General features: G+C 39.7%; 2 protein-coding genes across 7 annotated transcripts in view; one reads left to right on the top strand and one right to left on the bottom strand.

Moving 5' to 3' along the window:
* The window catches only part of tbck (TBC1 domain containing kinase), a 73,959-nt gene extending 67,527 nt beyond the window's left edge, over positions 1–6,432 (bottom strand). Inside the window, exons 1-4 of one of the 5 annotated variants that reach the window (XM_053232574.1) lie at positions 6,414–6,432; positions 5,664–5,754; positions 4,395–4,628; positions 957–1,029 (exon numbers count right to left, since the gene is read on the bottom strand). In XM_053232574.1, coding sequence (XP_053088549.1) covers positions 957–1,029; positions 4,395–4,587 — 266 coding nt within the window. In that variant the 5' untranslated portion in view covers positions 4,588–4,628; positions 5,664–5,754; positions 6,414–6,432. Of the gene's footprint in view, positions 1–956; positions 1,030–4,394; positions 4,629–5,052; positions 5,185–5,663; positions 5,818–6,305; positions 6,325–6,413 lie in introns of those variants that run through there. The other 4 variants (XM_053232576.1, XM_026938759.3, XM_053232577.1 and 1 more) reach the window with 4 other exon arrangements.
* On the top strand, positions 6,161–25,617 carry aimp1a (aminoacyl tRNA synthetase complex interacting multifunctional protein 1a). 2 transcript variants are annotated; one of them, XM_026938824.3, is made up of 7 exons: positions 6,161–6,285; positions 10,504–10,637; positions 10,797–10,910; positions 15,456–15,620; positions 19,214–19,416; positions 23,313–23,481; positions 25,349–25,617. In XM_026938824.3, coding segments are annotated over exons 1-7 (954 nt in total). In that variant the 5' UTR covers positions 6,161–6,283; the 3' UTR covers positions 25,516–25,617. The 2 variants fall into 2 exon arrangements, with proteins under 2 accessions (XP_026794625.2, XP_026794632.2); XM_026938831.3 differs by lacking the exon at positions 6,161–6,285 and adding an exon at positions 6,548–6,666.
* Positions 25,618–26,023: the final 406 nt, after the last annotated feature.

The raw sequence follows: 26,023 nt of genomic DNA, 5'->3' as shown, positions 1-26,023 counted from the left end.
CATCTCTCATTTTATTGGGGAGAAATAAGACTTCTGCCGAGTGATAACCCATACTAGTGCACTCCAATGTTAAACTGCGGCGATCCTCCCCAAAATGTAGAAAGGTTGGCAGGTGTGGTAATATAACATAATGAAAATAAACGTCACTGGATATTGTGGCAGTGTAATATCATGTAGAGACAATCGTTATGTCGTATGAGTCTAAGGAACAGTAACAAGTAACAATCTTAGATTCCATTGGGAAAGACAGGAAATCAGTAAAGAGGACTGGACAAAATGGTGTCACTATCAAAAAAAAAAAAAAAAAAAAGGCACAATGAGACAATGTGTATGCAGGACATGATCAAACTGCATGGCCTGACACCTTAAGAAGACACTATATTGGTTTTTCTATTAATTTGTCACCAATCTGTATGTTTGGTTTATAGGAAGCTTGGTTACTTGAAAACAATTGTGTAGATAGCAAATTAGTTAACATTGTGTGTGTTTTTGTGTGAGAACCTGTCTGTTGTTGTTCTGTATAAATAAATCATTTAATCACTAATTTTGTTCCCTATAATAGTGTTCTATGTAGTGCTGCTGATTTTCCAGGGAGTGCAGGGAATAGTGAATAGGAGAACATTTCAAAAAGAGTGCTGGACATTAATCTATAAAAAATATGCATTAAAATAGATTTAACCCTTAAACTCTTATTATTTAATATCACTATCAATGGCTCATTTGAATCAGTGCTTTACATATAGGATAGAATTACAAGAAGTGAATTTTAGACTGAATTCAGTCCACAATCAAATGCTGTGAACAGATTTAGCCAGTAGATGGCAAAGCAAGAACATTTCACAGCTCTGCGTCTCTAAGCGTTTAATTAAGGAGGGCAATATGTAAAATAAATAAATAATACTTATTGAACCAAGAGATTACATGTGATGAATGTGTCTTTTGTGTTTTTAGCTTACCTGATGGGTTTGTCTCGTTTGAGAAGGTCCTTGAGGCTGCGTTCATAGTGTTCGGCTACAACAACAAGTCTTTCTGCAAACAGATTCATAAAGAAAAGTCTGTGAACAAAAAAAAAAAAACCTGCTAAATCTGCATGAGAAACTTTGTGGACTAGAGTTTTATACAAGGCTGGGAAAAAGTATTTGCCCCCTTGTTTGTTTTTTTTTTTTTTGTTCGTATATTTGTCACACTTAATTGTTTCAGATCTTTAAACAAACTTAAATATAAAAGACATCCTATCAGGTAAACACAGAATGCAGGTTTTTTTTAATAATCATTTCATTTATTGAAGAAAAACTGTTATCTAACACTAACACCACCTGGCCCTGTGTGAAAACGTAATCCCTCCCTTTCACAATCAAGCAATCAACCAAATTTCACTGATAACTGGGTTCAATTAGACTAGACACACCCAGGCTTGATTACTGCCAGTTCTGTTGAACCTAAACATCACTAAAATAAATCCTTTCCAGCTTTGTGAAGAGGTCTCAACAAGCAGCACTCTATGCTATGATTAAAAGAAATTCCAGAAGAGATTAGAATGAAAGTTATTGAAATATATCAGTCTGGAAAGGGTAACAAAGCCATTTCTAATGCTTTGGGACTCCAGCAACCACAGTGAGAGCCATTATTTCCAAATGGAGTAATCTCAGTGAATCTTCCCAGAAGTGGTGAATCTTCCCAGAAGTGGCCGGCCTACCAAAATTCCTCCAAGAGCACATCGACAACTCATCCAAGAAGTCACAAAAGAACCCAGAAGAACAGCTAAGCCGCTGTCACTTCAGATAAGGTCAGCGTTCCACCGTTAGAAAGAGACTACACAAAAATGGTATCAGTGAGAGAGCTGCAAGGCAAAAACCACAGAGGAACATAAAGACTCGTTTCGCTTTTGCCAAAAAACACTTTCATGACTAGCCTTTTGGGATGATGTTCTGTGGACTGATGAGTCGAAAGAGGAACTTTATGGAAGGCATGGCTCCCTGCGTAAAAAAGCTGTCACAGCATTCCACAATAAGAATATTATACCAACAATCGAATAAGGTGGTGGTATTGTGGGGGTGTGGAAATGCTTTGCTGCTTATGCTGACTTGCCATAATTGATGGAACCTTGATGTCTGGTCATCAGTCTGTGATCTGAAGCTCTGGGTTATGTGGCAAGACCACGATCCAAAGCACAAGAACAAGTTCGCCTTGTTCAAAGAAACTACAAAGAAACTATTCACCTTGTTCAAAGAAGTTCAAAGAAACAACAAAGAAACAACATTTTTGGAGTGGCTTAGTCAAAGTCCTGATTCAAACCCCATTATGATGCTGTGGCTGGACTTAAACATGTAGTTCATGATCAAAAGTCCTACAATGTGGCCAAAATAAACCAATTGTGCAAAGAAGAAAGGGCCAAAACTCCTTCAATGTGATGTGAAAGACTGAGCTCTGAGTTATCCAAAGTATTTGGATACATTTTTTTTGTTTGTTTGTCTGATTTTTTTAAAACTCTTAGTGGATTAATATGTGCATACAAATACATATATATCTCCAAAAATAGGATACAAAAAAGTGAAGCATGTGCTTAAATGTTTAATTTAAAAAAAATATACAGTATATATAGTGTGTAGATCCCTCTGGAGGAATGGACTCAACAAGACCTCTGAATGTGTGCTGTGGTATCTCGCACCAAGACTGTAAGTTGCGAGGTGGAAACTCCATGGATCGGACTTGTTCATCCAGCACATCCCACAGATGCTCGATCGGATTGAGATCTGGGGAATTTGGAGGCCAAGTCAACACCTTGATCTCTTTGTCATGTTCCTCGAACCATTCCTGAACAATCTTTGCAGTGTGGCAGGGCGCATTATCCTGCTGAAAGAGTCCACCGTCATTAGGGAATACCATGGTCATGAAGGGATGTACTTGGTCTGCAACAAGGTGGTACGTGTCAAAGTAACATCCACATGAATGCCAGGACCCAAGGTTTCCCAGCAGAACATTGCCCAGAGCATCACACTGCTTCCACCAGCTTGCCTATTTCCCATAGTGCATCCTGGTGTCATCTCTTCACCCGTCCAGGTGATGTAAAAGAAACGTGATTCATCAGACCAGGCCACCTGTTTTCATTGCTCCATGGTCCAAGTTCTGATGCTCACGTGTCTAATGTAGGCGCTTTTGGCAGTGGACAGGAGTCAGCATGGGCGCTCTGACAGGTCTGTGGTTATGCAGCAAGCTGCGATGTAATGTTTGTTCTGAAACCTTTCTATCACAGACAGCATTAACAGCATTAACAAGCTGTGATGCACTGTGTGTTCTGACACCTGGCTATCATAGCCAGCATTAACTTTTTCAGCAATTTGTGCTACAGTAGTTCTTCTGTGGGATCAGACCAGACTGGATAGCCTTGGGTGTCCATGACCCTGTCGCCGGGTCTGTATGCTTGCCCATTTTTCCTCATCTTCGAGAACTGACTGTTCACTTGCTGCCTAATACATCTCACCCCTTGACAGCCCTTCTTCCTTTCATGTTTTGTACTGTGCACATACTGTAAAGCACTTTTAAATATATGAAAGGTGCAGTGTAAATAAAGTTGTTAGTTGTTAAAATTATTATTATTATTATTATTATAATGCTGCACTGACCATCACCACTCTTACACACAGTAACTGTGTGTTAAAAATCTATTTGGTTCTGTTTAATTTTTCCTCCACGTCCTTGTTAAAAAATTTACTTTGTAACATTTAAACTGAAATCATCGCAAAGCATAGTTTGTTGGTGTGTTGTCATCAGTTCTACATATTGTGATGCATAATGCATATTGAAAAAAATGGCTTCAGGGTGTTACTGTGTCACAGCTCCAGGGTCCCCGGTTCGATCCTGAGCTCAGGATTCTGTCTATATCCACATTCCAAAAAAAAAAAATGCCAGTAGGTCTACTGGCTATGATAAATTGCCCCTAGGTGTGAATGATTATGTGAATGTGTGTGTGCATGGTGCTCTGAGATGGACCGGCGTCTCATCCAGGGTGTATTCCCACCTCAAGCACTGCATCTCGTGCTCTCGGGATAGGCTCCAGAATCACGTGACCCTGACCAAGATAAAGCGCTTACTGAAGATGGATGAATGAATGAATGAAAAAGCATAGTTATACGATTTTTTTGGTCAAATCACTGCATATAGCAGGCACAGTAATGTAACTGTAATAGAACTCAAAGTGTGCACAACATGAAACTAGCAACTAAATAAGTGTTAAGTATGTCTAATATGTGCAGGTTAACCATGCCAGGGGAGTATATTTAATAGCTCAAGATCGATCCAGCACAACTTTTATTGTTACAGCCGAAATAAGAGGAGCATATTTATTACGACTGTCATTCACAGGCATGAATATGAATTTGACTAAATGCTCATACCATGTTTTCCTCGAGAGATGTCGATGTACTGACACAGCCTGGGATGCGTGATGGTTTTAAGGATCTGGAAGCGGCCCAGGATCTTGATGGAGTTGGGGGTCAGGGGGAGACCGTTGCTGCCACACACATCATGAGGAAGCGGAGAGGCGAAGAAGGTGAAAGCCCCGAGCTCGGCATCTCTCAGGGGCTGCATGGTCTCTCTGACATTCACCACCTCGGCTCAGGGAGTGCACACTGCTCAGAGAGGAGGAAAAATCATATGCAAAAAATAAAAAAAAACAGCATTTCCAGCTTCAACACTACATATAACCAGGACCACAGAGTGAAGAGGAAGCACACTAACTCAACAGCATGGCAGTGCATGGGTCTGATTATGACACAGCTTTGCTTTAGTCTTATTTTTAATAAAATGCATTTCTTGGATTTGAATATGAATGCACAACTGTTCCATTTTTATTTTATTTTATTTTTTTTTGTATGAACCTACTCAGGAATTTAGTTATGCATATTTAACTCTATGAGATAGAATTTTGTAAGGACCAAAACATCTACAGCTGATGAATGAACACTTGCTCGCGACATCTAAACCGCTATGCACATCTTTATCCCAAACAATAATAATACTTTCATAAATTAATAAAGACTTTCCATGGCATACCGTTTCAGAACCACTAAACCAATTTCTCCATACCAGCGCTTCTAATTTACTCTTCTCTTATCGATATTAGTGAAATAATTTCCGGTGTTCGGTATAAACAGAAAATAAGATCATGTGGAGTTACGTCATCACTCTGCGACGCCGGTTACGCACGTTCAAAGTCCTTATTTAAAAAAAAAAAAAAAAGTAATAAAATAAAATTGTCAGTAATTTAACATATAATCGAAATAGATGAAGTCCCTACCCTGGTTTACTGTTTAAAAAAATTACTTTTAATAGTTCAAGATTATGAAAAAGATAAATTACAAAAAAAAAAAAAAAAACTTTAAACCTTTTTTTACGAATGTAATTTTTTTTTGAAGACCCCTAGATTGTGATTTGTATACATTTTTAAATTTTATGTTATTTTAATAATTGTATTGCATTTTGTTTTAAATTCCAGTCATTTTTGTATTATTGCAGTTGTGCCTGGTTTGCAAAACATCTTGTTAGCACATGATGGTACTAATATGGCATATTGTTTGTAAATAAACAAGCCTAACTATAGTCAAATTTCCTACATGTAGGTCCTTTTTAACAACAAAAAATATTTTCAACTTTTCCTCACTCACTCTCACTTTCAGAAACCACTTTATCCTGGTCAGGGTCGTGGTGGATCCTGGGCCGTTCCCTGGAGCACTGAGTGTGAGGTGGGAATACACCCTGGACACCAGTCCATAGCAGGGCACCATGCACACACAAACAAATTCACACTCATATACAACTATGGGCAATTTATCTTAGCCAGTCCACCTACTGAAATGTTTCTGGGAGGTGGGAAGAAACCAGGAAACCCAGAGGAAACCCACATGGGGACAACATGCAAAACTTTCTGCACCACCACACCGCCCCTTAATTTTTTAGTAGAATTTAAATTTTACAAGATTTTAAATAACCTTAGATAAAAAATAAGATTATGTACAATTATTTTTCATGTTTTTGTTTTTTCTAGGTAATTTGCCTGGCATTTTTTTGTATGTGTGTTCAAAAATACTCCTCTTCGATTTAATCAGCTATGTTCTTCTTTTTCCAGGCATATATACTATATAGAAAATTATGTAGAATGATATACAGTATACAATATGATATATTGCGTTATCAAGACGTGACTTCTGCGTCATCATCCTGCGACGCGTTGACCGGAGAAACGCGAGGGAAGCCTGACCACGTTAGCTATTTCGATTGCCCTTGAATGTAAGTGCCATAACACACACCATTATCTTTTTTTAATCCATTGTTGTAAAACCACGTATAGCTCGGTTTTAAAAGATTGTTTAACCGGAAGAACATTGATGAGCTTTCGGTAGAGTTGCACTTGTTACCCTGCTAGCGTTAGCCTCTGACACGGTGCTGTGGGGTCAGTCTCAAACAGCTCCCTGCTCCCTGTACAAGTGCACTACATCCAGTTTGAAGTAATAGCTTGTGCACCCTATGTAGTGCACTACATGTGTGTGTGGAAGCTATTTGGGACCCAGGTTAAATTGCATCAGTAGGCTCATAGTAGTTAGGTCCTAAAATGAAAGCGCTCTAATAATAGAGTGACTATTCAACATTCCTGTTCAAGTGAACATCAGAGTGAGTTTCTGCTTTTATCACAGAGTAACTCAAGAGTTTTTACAAAAAGGATTAAATTAGCTAGCTTATAAACCTTTATACTAAGTCTCAAGCTCTGGATTGTAGAAACACTAGTGCTGTATGTCCAAAAACCTTTTATATGTTATATAGTGCACTCCATAGGGTGTGAGATCTAGTGATGCAGTGAAATAACAGTTAAAATTCACTTGTTTACATTCATGTATAGAGTGTAGAAACCAGTGAAGAAGTGAAATTTAGTAGAACATAAACCACTACTTTTTTTAAGGCAGTTTTTAGTATTTATATTTTGCATTTTCTTTATTTGATCTTTGTTTGATTATTTGGTATTTCCTGTAACCAGGATTTCAGTACTTTCACTTTTGGTTTCTACAAGAATGCGGAGTTATTTATGATTAAGTGATGATATTACCCCTTTGTTTGTACAACTGATTCGGTTGCATTAATTGATTTTGCTCATTTAAACCAGTGCATACAGTATATACGGAATAAAACACTCGACGATGTGCTGTTTAGGACGAGACAGGGTGGTGTGAGTGGTTAATTTTTCTATAACAACACATCCGGAAGTGTTTTATTCTGCTTATAGCACAGCAATTTGTCATCAATTACGTTATTTTTATTTAGTAATAAATAACACGTCATTTGCATCACTTTTTATCCATTTATAGTTGCATTTAATGTTGTGGAACTTCCAAAACAAGTAGTTGTTTTCAGTTCCCTTCATCCTTTCTCTCTCTTTCTCTTTCTCTCTCTCTCTCTCTCTCTCTCTCTCAGTAACATTCTATAGTGCTATAGATAACTTTTTCAGTTGTTTCTATATCAATAGTTTATCTTTTTTCTACAGTTAGACAAGTTTCTAACTCTAGAAGAGAATTTCTATAACTTTCAATAGTTTCTATAGTTAGGCAACTTTGTAACTATAGAAACGATAACTTTCTGTAGTTCTGTGGATAAATTTCAATAGTTTCTATAGTTAGACAACTTTTTATCTATAGATGGGATAACCAACTGTAGTCCTATAGATTACTTTCAGTAGTTTTTCTATAGTTCTATAATTTCTAATCATGTTTCTAATTATACTTTCTAATTATAGAAGTAATAACTTTCCAAAACAAATTGGTACTTGTTTAGACTTTCCCTCACCAGACTGTCTTTTTTTTTTATCTCAGCTTATTGTTACCTCTGTCCTATTTTTTACGCGTTTTTTTTTTTTTTGTTTTTTTTTTTGGGCGCATCTGCTGTACAAGTCCCCGTGCAGGTTGTTACTATAGAAATGATAACTAATCAGATCATTAATTAATAAAAACTAAAACTTTTAATTAATCAAACCTGTGATTTGTCTTGCAGCTGGAACTACTGTCCGAGCTGCTGTTAGAGAAAATTAATAACCACTTAGAATTGAGAATTCAGCAGAATAAAAACATGTAACAAAAAAAATGTAATGGTTGATGTGACACATTTACAGAAAAAGGCAGCATTTTTGAGGACGGAGGAGTTTGCACAAGGAGTTATGACAAGCTGCGTCTTTTAGTTTTAGCCTGTTAACTTAAGAGAATAGAATGGAAGAACTGTTAATAACTGCTATAAAGTGAAGTGATCACAAAAAAATTAATTCCTGATGACATTCCAATAAAACCAAATAATTGGACTTTTTTTTTTCCCCCTTCTCTCGATACACACCTCTAACTTGCAGACCATGATATTGCATCAAAATATTACTGTTATAATTTTTTTTTTTTTTTTTTTTTTTTAAAAACAGTGAGTTATTTCGCTCTCTGGGATATATTTCGGTATACTGGGATCTCAGAAGGTTAGCAGGGTTTCTGAATATCTGTGCACACCCTTCCTGTTCCCCTCATTAAACCTCATTAAACTCTTTGATAATCCAAAGAGCTGCCTGTGTGTGTGTGTGTGAGAGAGAGAGAGAGAGCTGGTAATAACCAAATACGAGTGAAAGTGATGATTGTGGCTCCTTCCAAGTGAAAGTGATGATTGTGGCTCTGTTTAAAAGCGTGCTAAAATCTGGAACTTCCTCCCACACTGTGATAGCGCACTCCGCTGTAAACCGCGCCGATCTCCGATGCCAGCTGTGCGCCTTGCTGTATTCATTGCGGCTCAGCAGGCGAGCGTTTCATCCCGTCAACTTGCCGTGGTGCTTTAAACGCTCACAGCAGCCCGACAGATTGGCAGCGTTGCACAGGTCCTTGATGGGTGTTCTCATGATCCCCCATGTTCAAGAGCTGAAACCTCACGCAGGCCACAAAGATGCCCTCTTTCTTACGGCCCAGTGCCTCTCCTCAAAGCACTCCGGAGGAGGGAAAAACAGGGGAAGCATTTGGTCTACATTCCGCTCTTGGAAATAGTTTCGCAATGGCTTTGTGGGCACTGGTGTGGTGGCGGTGTTGTAATTGTAGTGAATCGGGTTTTATTAGAAACATGCCTAATAAAAAAGTGTTACATTTGCGAGTTTATACCTACAGTGATTGTAATGCAAGTGACTTATTTCTCTTGCTTGACACACACACACACACACACACACACTATGATGACCTTATTTGTGTGTGACAGCTTCTGTTTGCTGTCAGCTGGTAAAATCCACTCACATATTAATCTTTATAATTAACATATGATCTTCAGCGGCATCCAGGATTTATTTTATAATGAAATTATAATCGACATGTTGGTCTAGTTTCACTTTGGTTAATGCGTTCCTACGTTACCCACAATTTATTTAGATTTATTTCACGTCTGTAAGCCTTTGGCTGGGATTGGAACGTCCCGCTGATGAGTAGGATGGACGTGACCAGGGTAGAGGTCGGAGGCTTTTGGAGCCGGCGGCGTGAGGCTCGGTTCCAAGAGTTATACAAACCAAAACATTGTGCCGCTCATAAAATTCTTCCACCGTGGGCCCCGCTTAAATCGATTCAAGGGCTTTTGGGGGGAAAAAAACACGAGACTTTGATCCGCGCGCATTATCAACTCCAGCCCTTTTTTGTGTTTTTAATTTCCATCCAGCGCCAGCTGTTGTTTTGCAGCACCACCCTGTACTACGTGTTAAGACGTTTTCTTCTCCCTTCCTGGGCCTTGTAAAAGACAACAACAAAAAAAAAATCCCCTGATTTCCTTCCTGATCTTTTTTTTCTATTCCTCCCTTCTTTTTGAGATGACATCTTGCCAAAGTTATGTCCTTGTTACTCGAGGCCTTTTCCGGTCGAGTGCGATTCAAACGTTCGAGAGCCTTTGAAGCTCGAAAAGCATCTTAACCTCACACATATTAGCTGTGGTGCTGTGGAGTCAAGACAGCAGTGCCGTTTTAATATTTCTGCCCACAAACGATAGCCGACGAAGGGAGACGGGCAGTGTATTTCATTTCAGTGGCATCTGGTTTGCTTTGTCGCAGCAGAATTGGGTTTGATCGGGACTGTCCTGGAACTTGTTAAGGCAGTCGGCTTTTCACGTGCAGCTGCTGTTCAGAATCCTCATCTCGTCAAGCCTTGAGGTGGAAACGGAGAACTTGGATTGGCTGCTTTAATCGTTTATATTTAGCCTGTAACAATGGAGATTCCAGGTGTGTGTGCGTGTGAGAGAGTTGGAGAGATGCTGACTCGGTGTTTGGACAGCTGCTCAGCGAGCGTGGGCCGTTACTTTTGGAAGCCTCGGACACACACACACACACCAAAAAAGCCCTGGCGCTTCAATTTTGCCTCAATTCCCAACCAGTGATCAAATGACCTCCAGGGTATTTCATTTTAAAGACATCTCGACACATTTCTGCTGAGTTTGATCTTTCCCCGTTGGCCTTTTTTGTATTTCCAGGTTCTTGGCACGCTCCTTATTCAGGATGTCAGGCCACACACCCTCGCTGATGAGACTGGAGCAGAGGGCAGCCGAGGCGGATCAGATCATCGAGTACCTCAAACAGCAGGTCCAGCTGCTGAAAGAAAAAGCCAGTGAGTGGGAAACCCGTCTGTCTGACCCTCACACACACACACACACACCACTCGCATACACGCCAGATGACCAAGCTGAAACTCATAAGCATGTGTCTGTGTTGTCATGACTGTCTTATTATTATTTTTTTTTTAAATCTGTGTTTTATTTGGATGAAGTGGTGCAGGCCACCATGAGAGAGGAGAAGAAGCTGATGGTGGAGAACGCCAAGCTGAAGAAGGAGATTGAAGAACTGAAGAGGCAACTCCTCGAGAAGGAAAGAAGGAGAGGAGGTAAACAAACCCGTGACCCTAAAGCCTAGAAAGAAAATGCCAAATCGAGCACTTTAAAGGGTTGTTCAGTTTGTCTCGCTGAGGGGAAACCCTTAATTTCTAGGTAGAATCCTATAAAAGATTTGCATTTTATTAACCCCTTTAAGAAGGTAAGAACCCCTTATCTATACACACGACATTCGAGGAACCTCTTTTTTTTTGTTTTGTAATTTTTAAAAGATTAAAATCAAACCAATATAAAAAAAACAATAACATGAAATAAATAGAAATAATAATAATAATAATAATATCTTGCCTATTTTATTGGTGATCACTGCCTTGTATTTGTGGCTGACCAACTGGTTCAGGAGCTGGAGGAAAAAAAAAGAGTTTTATTTAGGAATCGTATTGACACTAGCTAAAATGTTACCCGTTTATTATTAAGGATTACTGCTAAAAGACAGGAAGTGCTATTCTGCTAAACTAACACTTTCAAATGTTGTAACTCTAGAAGCTTCTTATTGCTTGGCGTCCTATCAGTGGCTAAATGATGCTACGTGGTGACCTAGCCTGGATATGACCTAGCCTGGAGTACATTTCTGGGTACGTTCAAGACGTAACATCTTACGATTAACTTCGAGGACGTTGTGGCACTGAAAGTTAAAGTGCTGCCCAGCCACATGCACTAAACTCATTTATAATCTGAACAAAGCTAGCAAAACTAAACGTGTCCATTATAAGCAGCTTCTCAGTAAGAACTTGACCAACTGTCTAGTGTTACCTAGCTAGTTTCATGATGTAGATTTTAGGTGCGGTATGTAATAAATTTTCAGTTAGCAAGCCAACTTCACTGGTATGATATTTAGCTACTTAGCTGAGATGAAATGGGTGCTGCAAAGATGGACTAATTGCCTGCAAGAGCAGTCGTCTTCTCTTGGCTTGGAAAAGTGTCCGATTCGATAGCATGCAGTAAAAAGAATGTGTTCGTGAACACTTGACTGATTCAAAAACAAATTCTTGCTTGCCGTTAAAAATCTCTATATTCTCCCGCTATGTTTTTGCAACCAGGAGGCGTGGCTGTCGTTCATTCTAAGCCCCGCCCACTCTGTGAACAGTAGCTCAGACACCTGTTACTGTAAGTCACCAGCTGTCACTGAAAGTGAAAGATACTACACAGCTATAGACATCTCTGAGCTTAGCAAAATAATAACAGATTTTATGCTTATACGACCAGTCACCATAAACCGAGAAGAAAATTCAGTTATTCCGCTGCTCTGCTAATCAGGTCTGCGTGACTCCACAGCAAATCTCCTGCCACCCTCAGCCTCTGCCTCGCATTAACGTGCGAATAAAAGCAGCCGTTTCATCGTTAACACTTAAGTAATGCTTTCCAGAGCAGCTGAATGGGAACAAATAGGCAATTTGGCCTTCTTTAAAAAGGCTTCATTTTGCCTCTGTTATTTTTGGACGGCTTGTAAATAATGTAGGATTTTTTTTTTTTCATTCGTTCTAATATGCCGTTTGTTATTTATCTGATTGCGTCAGTTAATTCGAGCATACGAGCCTAATCAGAGATCAAGGGGAATTTTTTTAAAAAAGGCCTCAGATCAGGCGTCACGCAGCGCTCTTTATTCTTCATTTGTAAGAAAGGAGGCTGATCTGAGTCACCACGGCGTCGCTGAAGTCTCGCACCGTCTGCACTTTGAAGGGCCTGTAGTTAGCTTAAATAAACAAAGAATTATCATAATTAACAAAAATATAGCCTGCGCCACACACCAGCGGTGTTTAGCAATCTCAGGAAGTCTACACTGCGCAATCAGACTCTACACTCTGGTTTGGTGTGTCAGGCTTCGCCGGCGGGGTTTGAGTTTGTTATTTCTCTCATTTCTCCCGGCTCACGCACACCCTGTTGCTTTTTCTAATTAAACCCGAACCAAAGATCTGTCTTTGTGTCGTTTAGCTGAGTTATGCAGCTGAAACATAAGCAGCAAGCTTGACGATGGGGCTTTTGGTTTGGTCACTGCAGTTTATTGACGGATTTCGAAATAAGATGCCGTTTTTATGGCTATTTCTCAGCACATACCGTACGGGGAAATAAATATCCGGACACATATTGTTTTTGTTGTTTAATATACTTCCAGTACATTGATCCACTTCACATTTACACACATGATGTCTTTTGTCTTTGTTCGTATAAAAACAAAGATAGGTTTAAAATAAATGAAATTGATAAGGGGGTAAAAGTATTCAGACACCACATATGACCAGCACTAGTACTTTGTTGCAAAGCTGTTGTTGGCATTTAACGCCTTTGAGACATCTGCAGTAAGAAGTAATCCGCTTTTTGCAGCATTGTGGTTCAGTCTTGGCCCATTGCTCTTGGCAGATTCTCTTCAATTCCCCAAAGTTACGAGGGTCCCACTTAGCAGGACAGTTGAAGCTTTGGAAGCTGATCTGTTTGAGCAGAGTGTACAGACGAGGAGGTGAGAGACCCAGACAGACTAAAGGATTAAAGTGCCGCCGCATCACTCTCTTTAGGTAAAGGTGAAGCAAAGGCTATTTCTGCATTCAAGGCGAAGTTGCAAATTGTAATTCCCCGACTACAACGGGTAAAAGCCACTAAAACACGCTGCTTCAACTTAAACTTTCAACTCGTCAACTTGGGGTAGTCTTCTCAACTACCAGTTCCTTCATTGTTTTTGGAGTGACATCACAACAACATGGCTGCACACAGTGTGAACAGTGTAAAGTTCCCCTCCTCTACGACTGAATCAGTTTATAGCAGTATTGGATTTAGATCAGTTAATATACAGACACGGTACTTGGTTAAATCTACAACACTGACCATACTGATCACTGTTTTGAGAAGGTAATCATCAACATTAGAGTTATCCCTAAAGTTAGCCGGCTAGCTTGTTGCTAAGCGACTCACTTTTGTCCACTGGCTAGACACATAACACTACTGGCTATTGTCTGAATGTTTGAGGTTCACTATAGCAGAACAGAACCTGTAGCCACTCGGGCATGTAACTGTAAAAGTGTGCATAAAGAAGCTTTTCATAAGCTCTGTGTACTCTGGCAGAGCAAACAAAAGACAGTCTTTTGTGGAGGCGTTTATTTTTTTTTCCATATCGCATGTCGAACATGCCAAGGTGAGAAATGACATTATTACAACTGGCACATTAGCACTTATAATGTACCACGAACACAGCTTACATCCTACTGGCACCACTATTAGCAGGTAGAACAGCATTGTGGGTTTATGATTACATGTTAGTTTTGAAGATTAGTATGCGAGTCATGCAGGGTGGATGGATATTTTTCCTTAAATAGTGTTTCACATAGACCAGAAATGGATTGAAAGAAATTGTTTACGTTTTCCAACTTAACCCAAATCAGCCAAGACATGTCATAAGTTTGCTGCTTGTGTTTTGTGATGCATCCAGGAGTCTGTTGTTGGCAACAAATAATGAAAGCTTATGGCTACCAAGGTAGCTTATTAAAGACAAGTTTGCATACTAAAGACAATTTCTCACCTATTAGTCTGTTTACTGAATCAAAATCAGAGTGAAATTCATGCATTAAATAAACCAAAAAGGGAAAAAAATGCTGGTTGAGGAGTGTGTAGTGATGAAAACGTATTCATAAAACTCTTTCATTCATTAGTCAGAAATACAGTGACTGAAAAATGTAAACAAACCTTCGCGAGTGTGTGTAGAAATCACAAAAATCGCCAGAACACAGAGCGGGCGCAAAATAAACAATTAGCCAATTATAGAAATAACAAGTTTAAAACATTTTGTGCATCACATCCACTGTTTATTTGCTCTTTTTTGTTCGTCGGTCCAAATCTTCGGAACACATGGCATTTCTGATGCACTACAGCTCTGTGCTTTGGCTCAGATTCTCTACAAAAACACTGCTACGGCAAACACACAGCCTGTTTGGTTCACTTGGTGAAGTCTGGTTGATTCAGAGTCGACTCACTTTCTCACTCGAAGAAGCCTGAGATACTGAACAAATCTAACACTTGTACAAAACTAAAGAAGCAAACACCAAACATGTCTTGGATGATCGATTAGATTTGTGGGGTTTTTTTTGTTTGTTTGTTTTTTTCTTACCCCCATTCATATAACTCAATTTCATTGCCAGCAGGTTAAAAGTTTTGGAAACCAGCTTCCTTCCATCTCTGGATAGTGTAGAAATAATGGAGAGATCAGGAGTGTCTGAAGAGCGTCTCTATTCACCGTGGCTGTTTTTTAATATTCTGTAGTCTGGAATTCATGCACTGATGAAAAACAATATGCTGCTGTCATGAAGAGAAAGGAAAAACACTACGCAGTTGTTTGTGCCACGGGGCCCTAAACTATTTTGTTGTAACTTTTTTTCTTTCTTTTTTTTTTTTTTTTTTTTTGGAAAGTTTACCCCAAATCTTATTGTTAATCATTATGTAACAGAAAGAATCAGAGAAAAACAAAAGCTAAAATCTGTGTGTGTGTCTGCGTGTGTGTCTGCGTGTGTGTCTGCGTGTGTGTCTGCGTGTGTGTGTGTGTGTGTCGCACACAGTGCCAGTGCCTATGCCCTCAGGAGACTCGAGTGTCCAGTGTGTGTCTAAGCCTTCAGCACCAGAGCCGACAGCTAAACCAGCTCCTGCAGCTCCGGCCTCCAATGTTCAAAGCCCTCCAGCCAACAGCACCGAGGCCAAGACGAAAGCTAAAGCAGAGAAGAAAGGTGAGTCTGAGGACACGGTAATGAAAATATGTTTATATATTCCCAAAATTCATCCACACCAGTGTCTGAAGGGGTTTCCCTGAATGTCACACATCATAAACCAAGGACTGATGGCACTGTTGAACATGAGCCTACAATCCATCCTGGGTACAGAATCAAGTATTTTTGGCAAAGTGTGAACACACCCTCAGTCATACGCTATATGCCTAAAAGTATGTGGACACCTGACCATCATACCCATATGTAAGATTTCCCCAAACTGTTGCTACAAAGTTGGAAGCTCACAATTGTATAGAATGTCTTTGGATGCTGTAGAATTAAAATTTCCCTTCACTGGAGCTACGAGTCCCAAACCTGTTCCAGCATGACAATGCTCCTGTGCACAAAGCAAGCTCTGTGAGACATGGTGTGTTAAGGTTGGAGTGGAAGAACTCAAGTGTCCTGCACAGAGCCCTGACCTCAACCCCACTGAACACGTTTGGGATGAACTGGAACACCGACTGCACTCCAGACCTCCTCACCAACATCAGCGCCTGATCTCACTAATGCTCTTGTGGCTGAATGAACACAAATCCCCACAGCCACGCTTCAAAATCTAGTGGAAAGCCTTCCCAGAAGAGTGGAGTTTATTATAACAGCAAAGGGGACTACATCTGGAATAGGATGTTCAACAAGGACATATGGTTGTGATGGTCAGGTGTCCACATACTTTTGGCCATATAGTGTATCAAAATGTTATTCGTCATCCTTGCACTGCGATATAACAATTTACAACAATATGCAATGATGTTTACTCTGATTATGTTATATTTTATATTATAGAATAGTATAATATATTACTAAACCTGCCAACTTTTACACATTTTGCTTAGGAGCGTCGCAATTTAACATTTAATCACATTTTAATTTAGTCAGAGTACTCTAATACGAGATAAACACGCCAAAACAGCAGTGTTGTGGGTTTTTTTTTTTTTTTTTTTTTCTTTTTCTTTTTCTTCCCCCTCCCCTCTCGTCAATAAAACGGGGATGAGCTGATCCACATAGGAATCTGGACTGATTTGCGTAAGTGTTTTGAACTTTCTGATCACGAAGCTGTCTGGAAGCCCCGCCCCCTTCCTCCCATCTCGTATGCTCTCTGGGCTCTCGGGGCATCCTTGCTTTCTGTCATGGTAGATGGCAAATATTTCGAGTTTCTAACATTTTACAAATAACGTTAATCGTGGTGATGATTACAAAAAAGAAATTTAAATACGTTTTCTGTCCATGCCTCCATCCGAGAGTCTCGTTAGCGCTATGTCTCAAGCACGAGTGATTGAAAGTTTGTAGGATTTATAATGCATTATCACTGTAACCAGCACATACAGTAAACTGATTACATTTTGGAATTGATCCAAAAGTAAGTCAAGGTCACAGCAAGGTCAAATATCTGAAATGATCATTTTCCTGTTCTCTCAGTTCTGGATGATTGAAATGTTTATTCTGATTTTTTTTTTTTTAATGCGAAATCACAAGCAGAGAGAACTCAGTATCACAAAGGCCTAATCCTTGCACCTTTTCAGTCACATAGCATATTAGTTCTTACTTATACATTTCACCCCTTTTAACTAAACTAAAGTGTTCAGTTGCATCACCAACTTTTTTTTTTTTTTTTTTTTTAAGAATGTGAAATGTGGGCCTTCCTGTGTAGCTGATGATTATCAGAGAGCCTTGATATAATATGATTAGTAGGTTGGGTCGAATCTCTCTAACAGAGGAAGTGTTGTAAGTCACTGCTGTCGACAGAACTGTCGACCGTGAACAAATTTTAGCCGATTGGTCTGCATCATGTCAACACTTCAGCTTGCAGGCAAACCTGAGGCCAGGATCTGATTTTCACAGCGCACACAAGATGGTGTTAATTTTCTCGTAAATCTGCTCTAACTGGTTCGTAATAAACAAGCCGGTGGGTTCCTGTGCAGTGCTATTTTACGGAAATGACCACCAACATAAATCGTGCAACTCCATCTTTTGAAGCGACCCATCTCGGAGAAAGATCATCAACAATTGTTTGGAGTTTTCTTTATGGAGAATTAAGTTTGAGGGGGAGAAATAAGATATGTCGTCATGTATTTGAATCTGGCAATCCTTTGGTCCAGATGTTGGACGCTGGATCGCTGGTGGATATGAAGTGCCAGTGAATATGTGAACTCATATATTCCCATAAGCAGACACGGTAGGTGTTCGTCACATGCCGTGTACAAGCTGATTTATCTCTCCTACTGTATATCACAAGACGTAAGGAATTGTAGACAGTGATTTTTTTAAAATGATAGAGTATAAATATATTGCGAGATTTCTGTTTGCTAATGGAGCGCCTGCAAAACAGCTGTGCTGCCTTTCAGTGACCTTATTATTTAATATCTGGAAACCCAAATTCATGTGCTGGAATGTAGACAAATCAAATTTTCAGTCCAATATAAATATATCTTGTACCATAGCGCTGTTTAATTCTTGATTCTGATTGGTCAGAAGGTGTTGATTCATTTTCCAGGACAGTAATTCCAACTACAAGGAAAATCAATATAGTAATATAGTAATGCGGTCTTTCTAATAATCGTTTCTATAGTAACAACTCATTCACAGGAATCTTAGATACTTATTTAACGTATTAAGGAAGGAGTCTCCAGTGTCAGTGCTTTGTAACACGGGGAAGTCTTCAGGACAGAGGAGTTTGTATTACTTTTCTCGATAACATAAGCAGCGTTTTTTTTTTTTTTTTTTTTGGTCTTAACTTCAGTAGAGGGGAAAAGAGAGAGACAGGTGAGGGAACGACTGCTTACAACTGCTATAACCTAAGTGATAATAAGAACTAAGTTGTTTCATGGATGTTTCACACCATTCAGCATAACTATAAACGGTTAAAAGTGTGATGTATCGTTCTCCTAAGAAGCAGTTTGTAAAAACTGCTTTTTCAGGTTTCTGCCCTGGAAAATGAATGTACTTATTTTAGAAGTGTGCGTGTGTGTATGTGTGTGTGTGAGATTTGGAATGAAAAGCAATACAGTGTGTGGGAGTATTTGTGCGCACTACCACACGACAGGCTGCATAGTTTCCACGTGCGCACTGAGGTATGTTTCTCCAGGGAACAATACAGTGTGGCTAAAAATAAGGCTCTCCACACCATGTTAAAACACCTTGGGAAATACTATCTCTCTGCTTTTTGAAAAAAGAAAAAAAAACAAAAAAAAACAGACGGTGCCGTGGGTATGTGGTTGTGCCAGCTTCACCAGCACTGCCACATGCTTCCCTAACTCATCCTGCACATGCTCATTAAAAACTTATTAAATAATCGCCCCTGACGCCAGCTCTACTTTGATCACCTCATGTCAGTGCTGATGTGATGTTTTTTTGAGAAAGGCTCTGTATTATTATTATAATAATAATAATAATAATAATAATAATAATACACATGATAAGGCTGCCAATTATATTAATGATGCAAATTATTATAATTAGCATTAGTGTTGCAACATGTCGTGCTAAGTGCTCATTAGTTTTCATTCTTTCTAAATTGCTAAATGTGTGAATGAAATCTTCTGTGTGTGACTGTTCAGGAGAGAAGCAGGAGAAGAAAGCGCCTCCCCCTCAGGAGGACGCGAAGGTGGACGTGTCTCGTTTGGACCTGCGTGTCGGGCGGATCGTCACGGCGAAGAAGCACCCGGATGCTGATTCGCTGTACGTGGAGGAGGTGGATGTGGGTGAAGCGGCTCTGCGCACTGTGGTCAGCGGCCTCGTCAAACACGTCCCGCTAGAGCAGGTAACCCGCCTCCACACGGCCCAAACACCAAACCAACACTGCTGTAGTGCTCAACATCATCACAACTGTGAGATAAAGCAGCACGAAAACTGAAACTCTTCCCCAATGTTGGGTTTTAAACGTTTTATACACAGCATTAAGTTTTATACACAGTGTTTATGAAATTTCAGTATCGTCAGTGGTTCAGTGGTAGTGTGCTAATGGTCTCTTTAGCACAGACTTTTGTCTCTCCCTGTCTCTCTGTCTCTGTGTGACTCTCTCCATCTCATTTTCTGTTTCTCTTCCTGTGTGTCTCCGTCTGTCTGTCTGTCTTTCTCACGCACACACAAACTCTCTCTCTCTCTCTCTCTCTCGTTCTGTGTCGTGTCTCTTTCTTTCACTGTGTCTCACACGCACTCTCTTTCCTCACACAACTGTTCCATGTCTCATTCTCTAACTTTCTGTCTCTCTCATTCTGTTTTTCTGCCCATCAGCTCTGTCTGTCTGTCTGTCTGTCTGTCTGTCTCTCTCTCTCTCTCTCTCTCTCTTGGTCTCTGTGTGACTCTTCCCGTATCATTTTCTGTTTCTCTACCTGTGTGTGTCTCTCTTTCTGTCTGTCTGTCTCTCTCTCTCTCTCTCTCTCTCTCTCTCTCTCTCTCTCTCTCTCTCTCTTTTTTCCTTTCTCCGTGTGTGTTTGAAATGACGCAAATCATTTTGCCAAGAAGTTCAAGAAATGTGTCTTTAGATACACTTGGATTTGCTGACAAAAATTAGAACATGGCATCTTAAATGATCTTATGAAAATCAATATTTGAACAGTCATTTTTGTTTTGATGGCTGTAATTGTAATACACTGACCTTTTATTTTTTTATTTATTGTTTTTTTTTTTTTACGATCACTGATAATGATTTACTTCATTTCCCTCGTGGAGGAGAGGAAGTAACGATCACTCTAACGACAACAACGAATCATGCTAGCCTCCTTCACATTCAGACACTCAGATGCTGGAGAAGCCACACTCTGAACAGCGACAGTCTCCTCACAGCTCTGTGTAGTCATCTCATACTCACCCAGATCACTCTCTGAAGAAAGGCTGTGAAAGTTACAGCAACTTTAAGCAAGGCTTCTTTTTTCCTTCATAATACCATAATACAGTGACTCATGATTGTTTTCTTTTTATGTTTATTTTGGAGTAAGTCATGAAATCTGTGAGTGCTGCTGTATGTCATCGCAGCAGGACTGGTCATGTGTGTTTTTTTTTTTGTTTTTTTTTAAAGAAAAATGAAGGCTGTGTTTTGGCACGGGAGTTTTAATCCCTAAATGACAGACTAGACTGAGTGAAAGGTCTTTCAGTTTTATTAAGCATAGTAAATCGCAATAAATCGTCTGTGGCAACGCGGCCGTCACGGTTCAACATGCTCCTGACTCGGCGCACGTCACATTCAGTCAAGTTCTCTGTGTTTCATATTCAGTAGCCTCTAGTTTACGATTTGTTTAGGGGACCCCTGGCGCTCAGTCGCTAAGCTTAATTACACCCATGAAAGTCTGTCTCCTTCATCCCTCTGAGCTCTCCTCTGTGTATTACTAAACCACTGTTTCGATAACATGCGTACGTCTGAGAACAGCGCTCCAGTCTGTCGAGAGCTTTACTCAGACGTTCTCTCAGACGTTCTCTCACATGGTGCTTAGACAGCAATGACTGGACAAAAGATAGATTTGTCTGAGGTACGTTTATTCTAGAACATTTATGTTTATAGCAAAAAGCAAAAAAAAAACACAGTAGGGCTTATTGTAAGAGCATAACCAATCTGTGCAATTTAGTTGAAATGTTTGAATTGTTTTTATTCATACTAGCAGGTTTATTGTTGTAATATATAAATATGTAATATTTCAAAAATAACAGTTAGGTTGCTTATTATAATTTTACTTCATCAGTAAACAGGCATCACACTATACGTTTTTTTTTTTCCTGTATTCTAACAGTTCCCAGTCTTCACTTAATTATTTGCCTTACATACCCGATCTGATTTAAAGCAGGCTAACACTTCACGTGAAACTTTTGCTTGTTGAAAGCTTTTTTTTTCTTTTTTTAATTATTATGTTTTGCGTTTGATGTTTTAAGCTTTGCAACTTTGCCTTGAAACGTTTCACTGGTTTTGTGGCCAGGATTTCATGTTTTTTCCCCTTTTTTTTCCCCTCTTTATGCCTTCATTAGGCAGTTGCTTCAGTGTGAGGGGTTTGGCATGGTTACTATCCATGCACCTAAATCCAAATTTTAAATCCTCCATGCTGTGCTTATAAAGAAACTTCCTGCTTTGGAACTTTTTTCCTGTTCATTTTAAGAGAGTACTCTTAAGGAGTTATAACGATGAAGACGGTTTTAGCCACAAGGAATAAATGAGCTAGCTAACACTGAAATTCATTTCAACTCTCACGTGCTAAGAAGTATCACATGACCTGACCTGTGAGTCATTCAGTCAACTTCTGTCACGTTTCAATTACGATGCCACAGTTAAATGTTACAGTTTTGATTAATTTAGTTTTAAATATATAGTTTTAAAATTATTTGACAAAGACTTGGCACTGGTCTACTACATGTCCATGAAACCAGTTAGCTCCTGTTATCATTTACATTATAGCAGCTTTAAACATTCGATCCCTCACCAGTGCCCCCCACCCTCTCTTTTTTTTTTTTTTTTTTTTGAAGTTAATAAGACAAGAATGCACAGCTTGCAGCTTGTCATGTTACACCAAAACCGCAAAGCACAAAGTCCTCCATCATCAAAATTCTCCCATGTCAGATATTCTAAAGTTACAGCTTTACCTGTACCTGTTACAAAGCACTGACTCTAGAGATTTGAGAATTCATCAGTGTTTTGGATAAGCTGTGAGAGGCATGCTGGAAATAATCAAAAATGGTGTGGCGTGTTGATTTCCCAACCTCTGTTCATACCATAGCCAATGATTACTTTTTGCAAATTTTGTTAAACAACATGTAATTTTTATTTAGACTCCAAGCTACCCGTGACCCTGTGTAAGGATATGCGGTACAGAAAATGGATGGATGGAAATATTTGTGTTAGCAATTATGGTACTAATTTGTTGGTTGGTGCTGGATTTCTGTTATTCCCATGACAAGTTAGCAGTTGTCTGTTGCTCTGATGTCATTTAATAGGAGAAATAATTTCAACAGTCTCATAAAGGATAACAATTCGGTTTCTCTGCTGGCTCCTAAAAACAAAAAAAGAGCAAAAGCTGCTTTTCTCACTCACCATTTTTCAGCGACTTTCAGTGTCGTATTAATGAGTAATCCAATGTAGAATGGGGGATACACTGGTGCAGATGGTGAACTTAAAGTTTCAGAATGCAGTGCAGGTATACAACACAGCTGCGCTGAGTAGTGGCTTGGCTAGGTAGCGTTCTACAAGATGGTGAGCATGATGGCGTTTGAGCAAATCGTACAGATTAGGAGGTGAGAGCTGGAAAGACTAAAGCACTAAAGCAGTGCTGCATGGCTCTCTATAGGTAGAGATGAAGTGAGGCCTAATTCTTGCTGACTCAACTATCGGCAGATTGTGGGTATTGTAGGAATTCGGTACCCAAAGTGAAAATGTTCTTCAAAGAAGTTTAAACCAAAAAAAGTCAACATAGAAGTTATCGAATGAATCTTTTGCATAACTGAAGAGCACATATTAATAATAAATTTTGATGTGCGAGTTGTTCAAGGTAGATTTTTTTCTTCAAAGGTTTCCTTTTGTAGAACCCTACAACAGAAAGACTTGCGCATTGTGGAAGCTAAGAACACTCAACAAATGAACCATCGAGGAACGCTTTTTATTTTTTCAAATAATGTGGATAGAAACCTTTATATAACAGTTTCTTGGCTGTGATAACTCTGTTCATATTGTACCAACAGATGCAGAATCGCATGGCAGTGTTCCTGTGTAACCTCAGGCCAGCTAAAATGAGAGGAATTGTGTCTCAGGCCATGCTCATGTGTGCCAGCACTCCGGACAAGGTGGAGATCCTGGACCCACCCAGCGGGGCCGAGCCTGGGGAACGAGTCACTTTTCAGGGATTTCCAGGTGCAAAATGATCACATGATGACAGTTCTACACTTGTCTCCCTTCTCTCTCTGTTCAGGATGATGTAATGAAATTCAGGCTTATATAAGCACTTTACTTCAGTTGGCATCAAGACATTCAAGTCTGGGAAATGTCTCCGAACCCCCACTTCACACTCTATTAAGTCTAGTTTTCATCACCTACATAAACCCCATCTCTGCACACTAATGACTAATTGTCTGGTTAAATAAGAGTCCCACTATCCTCTTACCTAGAAAATACAGTGCAAAGAAATGAATAAATTGCCCATGCAAGCAAAACAGGAAGCTTATGTGCCAAGCATATGAGTTTAAACAGTCCAAGAACAACACAGATGGCATTCATGGTTGAGTCAAAGTCTGCTTCATTCTTCTGAGGCTAGTTCACATGATTTATTGATGAGCTAAATGGTCTGTGGATGCTAATTAGGAGGTGACCCAATCAGAGAAATAGGATGGTGTTCTGTTGTTATCCAGGCACATCCTGAGGAAATGGGAGCATACAGGCCCTCCATTCTTCAATAAATTAAAGAAGGTTTATTGCAAAACCTGCACAAGTCTGGGCAGGGAGTCCCTTTTAAAATTGTCTTGGCTCTGAAAAGGTACTTCACCTTGTTCAACATAGTCATGCCTATCTTCTAACACGCTTTTCAAAATAAAATAAGGTAATAACTAAACAAGTTCAGTATGCTTGAACATCACAACACTGTGGTCAAGAGTTCCCTTTTGTGCTGTAAAAGATGGAGGAATGGGTCATGTGACCGAATGTGTAATAACTAACCCTGGAGGTTCCCGGAGAGTTGGTTCGGTCTGGACCCAGAGCAGGACTTTGAGCTCCTCTGTGCCATGCTCTCATCAGCTCTTCAAAACTTTCATCTTCCTGCTCTCTTCCTCCTTATTTTTCCTCCAGCTGCTTTTTTTACGATGTGTCTCCAGCCAGAAAGCAAATCAGGAATTTATTATCCTGACTGAAGCCATGTTGGGGTCATCCCTAAGCAAGGCAGCTCTTTCTGTTGGCTCTTTTCTGACGAACTACATCGTCCTAAAGCAAGTCAACGAATCGTTCCATTAACAGAATGTTTACTGTTAAAAGTAATTTACACCATTTTTTAAAATTGTTTTTTTCCCCTCTTTGTATCTTCTTGGCTCTCTCATTTTACGAGGTGTCATGTCAGAGGCTTAGGAAGTGACGTATCCATACGAACCAGAGATTCTGACTAAAAAGAATGTGCTGAACTTGGGAAGAGTTGCTTGACAGCTGTGTGATTTCCACACCAGTTTTCATGCAAGAACGTTCCAAAAAGGATCTTTTCCAGGTCATTTGATAGCATTTAGTTTGATCTGCTCCCATGCAAAAAAAAAAAAGATCCCATCACCCCATTTCTCAGCATCTCTTCTTGACATTGGCTACAGGCTGAAATAGTTGTGTAGCATTGTTGCTGGAACTGGTATTTTACTACATGTGCGTGCACTGCTTTACAGCTCATTTGTGGCATGTAAGGAATTAGAAAGTGTTTTCAAGTTACCTAACAAAATAGCATACCTCTAATTGCCACTCCATTTTACAGCTCTTAGAGTAGCGTGTCAGCACTGAAGTGGGTAGTGAACGAAGAAATGCACTCCCTTGCACATTTTAGAAGTTTAAAAAACAGTTTGTGTTTAGACTCAGCTCTTGGACATCTATATTGCCACTGAATCCAGATAACAAGCTAAAAATGCCTTCTCTTGCATGTTTTAAATCATTTGAAAGCAGTCAGGATTTTGAATCAACCCCCCTGGCCTTGACCACAGTCTACCTCATATTCCACCAACAAGAGCTTACTTGCTTGTCCCTCTGCTGTCCGATCCAGGTGAGCCTGATAAGGAGCTGAACCCCAAGAAGAAAGTGTGGGAGCAGGTGCAGCCTGATTTACGCACTGATAACCAGCGTGTGGCCAACTACAAGGGGGCCGCCTTCGAGGTTGCCGGGAAAGGAGTTTGCAAATCTCAAACCATGAGCAACACTGGCATCAGATAAAGCCTCCGAACCTTTGGAAGTTCAGGAATCTGAAGTTAATGAGAAATGAGTCTGTATTATCTGTAAGGCTTTCTAAAATGACAATAAAGAATTTGGACATCAGTGTGTTTGAGTTTCAGTATGTCCTATAACTATTTTCTCAATGGCATCATGTCTTTCTAATAGATTTGCCTCTTTTTGATTCATATTTTTAGCTCTCAAAGCCACTTACTCTTAAATGGTGCACATATTTCTAGAAATTGCTCTTCTCACAGCAAGTATCTACACTTTTCCCTGTCGAGCAGTGTGTTTTGGTTTGTTTTATTGTCCTTTTCAGAGAGGCATGCTAGTGTTTCTCTCAGGACGTATCATTTCTTTCTGGACCGACTCCTGACTAACATTCAACCCAGTTCCTTAAGACCAAAGGATTTATAATTCCTTACAAGCCAAAATGCATCAAGAGTAATTAAGGCCATGAATGAATATCTGTAGCTATTTCCTGCAGAGCTGAACATGACCGAACTCTTGC

This window comes from Pangasianodon hypophthalmus, chromosome 3, assembly GCF_027358585.1.
Source record: "Pangasianodon hypophthalmus isolate fPanHyp1 chromosome 3, fPanHyp1.pri, whole genome shotgun sequence".
In the NCBI taxonomy this organism is placed as follows: Eukaryota; Metazoa; Chordata; class Actinopteri; order Siluriformes; family Pangasiidae; genus Pangasianodon; species Pangasianodon hypophthalmus.
Note: the sequence above shows the minus strand (reverse complement) of the source record. Positions and strands in the feature narration are given on the sequence as shown.

Bases quoted from the DNA above. Each gene is read 5' to 3' on its own strand.
- aimp1a (XM_026938824.3), top strand. The intron at 10,911-15,455 runs GTAAACAAACCC...TGTCGCACACAG, and splicing joins GAAGGAAAGAAGGAGAGGAG to TGCCAGTGCCTATGCCCTCA. The intron at 23,482-25,348 runs GTGCAAAATGAT...TGTCCGATCCAG, and splicing joins CACTTTTCAGGGATTTCCAG to GTGAGCCTGATAAGGAGCTG.